This window comes from Nanorana parkeri, unplaced genomic scaffold, assembly GCF_000935625.1.
Source record: "Nanorana parkeri isolate BGI_ZX_2015 unplaced genomic scaffold, ASM93562v1 scaffold1316, whole genome shotgun sequence".
In the NCBI taxonomy this organism is placed as follows: Eukaryota; Metazoa; Chordata; class Amphibia; order Anura; family Dicroglossidae; genus Nanorana; species Nanorana parkeri.
The window spans coordinates 336,983-342,011 of record NW_017307584.1 but is presented as its reverse complement, the minus strand read 5'-3'; the positions used below and the strand labels follow the sequence as shown (position 1 = coordinate 342,011).

Below are 5,029 nucleotides of genomic sequence, written 5' to 3'. Positions count from 1 at the left end.
GGGGGGGGTTGTGCCTTTGGTGATGTTTTGAAGACACCGGAGTAGATTTATTCAGCTGTAATCCATCTTTGCAGGTTTTTTATTATTATTACTGGATAGGCATCTAATTATTTCTTAGTCTCCTGTAGACGTCATAGAAATATTTGGAGCAGTGATACAACTGCGCCACCGGTGGTAACTCCTGGAACTGCAACCGCATATCCAACATTCAGCCCAAATTTTTCCAAGAGAATAGTTATTTTTATTACTATTAGGGCTGTGGAAATTAAAGATTAATTTTTCGATTAATCGTTAAACTTTTTGATCGATTAAAATTATTTTGATTGCTAATGAAAACACTCTCCGCCGGCTTCCGGGAGTCCCGTCGGTGATTCGGTAACGTCACGGACATGGACGTCACCGGACTCCTCCCCCAAGTGGGCGGCGGCTAACGAAGTGAAGGGGGAGGCGTCTGGTGACATCAATGTCCGTGATGGTTAACGAAGGGAAGGGGGAGGAGTCCGATGACGTTGATGTCTGTGCCGTCCCCGGACTCCTCCCCCCTTCGTTAGCCGACGGAGCCACTTGGGCCGGTGAGTTTGCCCAAGAAACTTTCTGCACGAGCGCCAGCCAAGGCATTACCCTATACACATACAACGCAGCAATGAAGTCATAAAATGAACTAGGATCACACTAATCCAGCATGTGAGTTGCCCCACTCAAGCGGCGGCCATATTGAGTGGGGCACGTGAGAATGAGTTAATTTTATTACTTCATCGCTGTGCTGTATGTGTATAGGCCAATGTAGTTGGATCTGTATGTGCGTTATAATTAATCAAAATTAATCGATTAAAAAATATTTTGATTAATCGAAAATTTTTAATCATTACCAGCCCTAATTATTATTATTATTATACAGGGTTTATAGAGCGCCAACAGTTTGTACAATATAAGGAAGACATTACAATCACAATACAATTCAAGACAAGATGGTAAGGAGGGCCCTGCCCCTGAGGGCTTACATTGATCTTCAGACTGGTTTTTTAAAGCACCTGAAAGGTCTGTTGCCGGAAATCAAGCTGGCCTGAAGGAACATTTTACTTCACATAATGCAATGCAGCTCACAATTAAAATAAAGAAGCACTTAGTGCATGTGAGCTTACATTATGAAAGGGGACTGATTACTTCATACCAGCAAAGATCTTTCTTTAAGTGGCCCAAAAATATCAGCTCAGATTCATTAATGTAACTTACATATATTAACACTTTAGTGTGTAGTTGGTTCACATAGACCAAGCGCCACATATTTGCTTTACATTTAAACTTACATATATTATTTCCTCTTCCGTTGGGTGCTGCATTGTGGGGGGGGCCCCAGATTAATTTTAGGGCTTTATGATTGATTACAATGATGCTGTGGATGTTGTTTTACCTTTTTCTTTCCCAGTAGTTCCTTACAGCACTTTCCTTGCTCTGTCTCCTCCTCCTGTCCAGCTCACCACTATATAACGATAATCTATTTCTTTCTAATAGCGGGGGGGTGCGTATGCCTGAGTATATCGCATGAGCCGTGCCAACCTTTCCACATTCAGTTATTGTCCACAAAGTGCCTGTTCTAATATACTGTGTCTGTGTGTGTGTATGTGTGTATGTGTGTATATGTATGTATGTGTATATATATATATCCATACACACATACCCCCATACAGTATTTCCTAATACTATCCAAACAGCAGGAGTAAAAAGGGTGATTTGGGTTGATGTAATAGTCTGCGATGCAATGTGCTGCTTCAGGCCATGAACAGACCTCTGTGGACGATGCTGAATGTGGAATCTTTATTTGTAATCATTTTATTTCTTTGCGTTCAGGTAAGTGTAACTTTCAGCATCTCCACACATTTCCCTTTTCTCTCAACAGATCTCTTAAATCTTTCCTAAGAGATCTTCGCTTGGCAGGATCCTCTTGTCTCTCCGCGCTTTGATTATACCCTACGTAGCTGACTTCCTTTCCTGCTCCTCCTGTGGCACCACCTACCCCAGACCAGCAATCTTCTCTGGTGGAAGAACTAGAAGTCTCGGCACGGGGGGACCTGCTGGCACTTGTAGTTTTTCAGATGCTCACTTTCCTAAGCCTGGCCTAACCCTTCCCGTTCCTGACTCAGACTAACTTTATGAGGTTCACTCTCAATAAAGCTTAGCGGACCCCCCTCTTCTCTGAACCCCCCTCTGCCTGCTCTTCTGTCCTGGCTCAGTAGGATCTTACACCCCCTCCCCTCGCCCTCTTCAGTCTGTAAATCTTCCGTCTTTGCAGATATGACGATGGACGATGTGCGGCACTATGAAAAAAACATGCAGTTCAAAACGAATATTAAAGTTTGCAACCGACTGCTGTCAGCAACAAGTGATGAAATAGACAGCGACGCCAAAGAAAGCGTACGTTCCCTTTTACTGCTCTTGTAGAAATATTGGCCGGTGCGGGATAGAGCCCAAAAGTGATATTTGGGGCTGTGTTAGATGGTTTGGGGGGTTCATTCTGTTCCCAGCTCTCCAAGAGCAAATGCAGATGCCGTGGGAAGAGTAATAGTGATGCGGTCACCCATAGCAGCCAATCAGATGCCACCTTTCATCTCTAAGGACAGTCTGAAGGATGAAAGATGAGTGGGGACTGCTGGCTGTGGGTCTCTGCCTGCAGATTGTTGAGGCCATTATGAGCCTGCAATGAAATGTATGTGCCTCTAGGTCCAACACCGGCTCTCTTGGACGGCCGTGGGTAAAAGTGTACCTGTCATGACAGCAAAAGAGTCAAGCTAGTACAAGTTTCATAGAGCTGGCATAGCAATATTGTACAAGCCTTTATTTTTGAGGAAGGCATCAGCTCCGCACCCTGGGAGCCCTAAACCAGGACAGTGCAATAGACAAGCTTTGACTCCAAGTCAGAGCTCCAACCCTCCAAGCATCCCATGACGCAATGCACATACTGTCTGAGCTGCTGTAACAAAACCACAAAAATGAAACTGGGAATGGCAATTATAACCAGTCTTGGGGGTCTGTGGTGTGCGAGCTGCAGACTGGCACTGTAGTATCAGTATACGCATTGGCTCACATTGGGGCCTATACATATGAGCATTAGTTACTAGTGTTTGCCAGTATGCATGGCACGTCCTATACTTACCCCACTTGTATATCACTGGGTTTCTTCAGCCGCTGCCACACACCCAGAAAATTGGACCACGCTTTATCATGTCTCCGGTATCGGCATAATGTCAAATAATTAAATCAGGGCATCGTCTTCAGAAATTCATAGTGATGTCTCGTACGTGGGCAACAGCTTTCCAGGAGGACTGGGAACCATTGGCCCGGGGGAGAAGTACAACCAAGTAGTCCCTTCACGGTTGGGACAGATTACTGTGGTCGAAAGTATCTCATGCAGAATGTAGCATTGAGTGGGGGGCATGGTGAGTGAGAGGTGGGTGTTCCTAAAGGTTATGGGCTATTGTGACGCACCTTTTCACACCTTGAAGCATCAGCTTCCTTTTGTGGTTCTCGGCTAAAGCCCACGTGATGTCTCAGAGCTGCAAAGGAAGTCAGTATGGCAAGAGTTCCCTCTGGTAGATGCTGTGAGTAGCTATATAATACCCACCTTGTGGGTCCCACCTTAAAGGAGAACTATGGGGTTAAGGCTTTTCCCATAGCCTAGCGTCCTCCCGTCACCCTAGGCTCAGTATATAGGGAGCTCGCGGTATACTGAGATGCCGCAGCTGAAGCGGATCCCGACAATTATGTCTGCATCCCCCCAGCTGCGTGAGTGACAGCTGGCTCCGCCTATCTAGAGGCAGAGCCAGCTGTACCCACCCCCTCCCCCGTACGATCCGCCAGTCAGCGCTGGCGGAGGGGAGAATCCAGCCCCTCCCCTGTCACGGCAGAGAGCCGTGTCAGGATCGAGAGGTGAGGGAACGCCGGTATGTGTTCGCTCACCTCCCGATCTACTGAGCCGACCTATGACAGTTTCATTGTCACAGGTCGGCTAGAACTACGAGGTGAGTGACAAGCACCCCCCCCTCCTCATAGTTCTCCTTTAATATATGTCTGAATGGTGAAGCATCTCCATTCTGGGTCACCTGCCCAACATATCTTAATGGGACAGGCCCACTGGAAAAATGCTCCTCAGCCCAGCCTGCCCTTCTTTCAGTGTTGTTTTCAGAGTAAGCCATGGCCTACATGCTGTATGCCTCTTTGATGCCAGATATTAGGAACACCAACACCAACCATTCAAGAAGAGCATCGTGTTTAATGCCACTAACACTTTTAATATGCCCACCCCAATATTGACTAAGAAAATAACTTCAACCAATACGGCTTGAGCAATGCACGCTGGGCCTTCCCGCGATCCCCCACCCATTATGTCTTAACGTTTGCCGCCTTGAAAGGGGTCCGAGAGAACTGGAGTGAGCTACTGAGGTATAATCTTGCTAATGTGTATTGGTAAAGTCTCCGTCTGGAGAGATATGCTGAGTTTCCTGGACTCATACAATGCTTAGAGGGCTGATTCATAATAACCAGAGAAAAGAACATGAGGATAACAATATATGTATTGCCTATAGACCCCGATTTAGGTTTTATTGGGGGAGTTCAGATTGGCTGCTCAGGGGAACAACTCCATTGTGTGCCATTTTATTTTTCTCTGGTTTCTGTGAATTGGCTGATGGGCGATTCCCCCAACGTTTATATTTAGGACAAGGACTCTCAAAGTTAATATACGCACTCCGACTGTCCTCTGCCCCCCCATACCTGGGGTACGAGTGAGAGAAACACTAGAACATATAATATCATATTAAAGAAAGTCTGTCACAGCTGCTCATACTTGGAAGGAGCCATTTTCTGCCACCAGTGCCATTTCCATCACTGACATTACGCTGCCTTCCGTTGCCCGCAGCGGACCCTCCAGCGCTCCTTCCACCCCTCTGACCACCGAAGCTCCGGAGTTTCTGACCGTCCCCAAAGACCGCCCCCGGAAGAAATCGGCACCGGAAACCCTAACGCTCCCCGACCC

General features: G+C 46.7%; 1 protein-coding gene across 1 annotated transcript in view; it reads left to right on the top strand.

Annotated features, from left to right (window-relative positions):
- PITPNC1 (phosphatidylinositol transfer protein, cytoplasmic 1) overlaps positions 1-2,451 on the top strand; it is a 114,445-nt gene extending 111,994 nt beyond the window's left edge. The window contains exon 9 of the mRNA XM_018569277.1: positions 2,291-2,451. Within this exon, the coding sequence (XP_018424779.1) occupies positions 2,291-2,439 (149 nt within the window). The 3' untranslated portion in view covers positions 2,440-2,451. The remainder of the gene's footprint in view (positions 1-2,290) is intronic.
- The last annotated feature ends 2,578 nt before the right edge of the window (positions 2,452-5,029 follow it).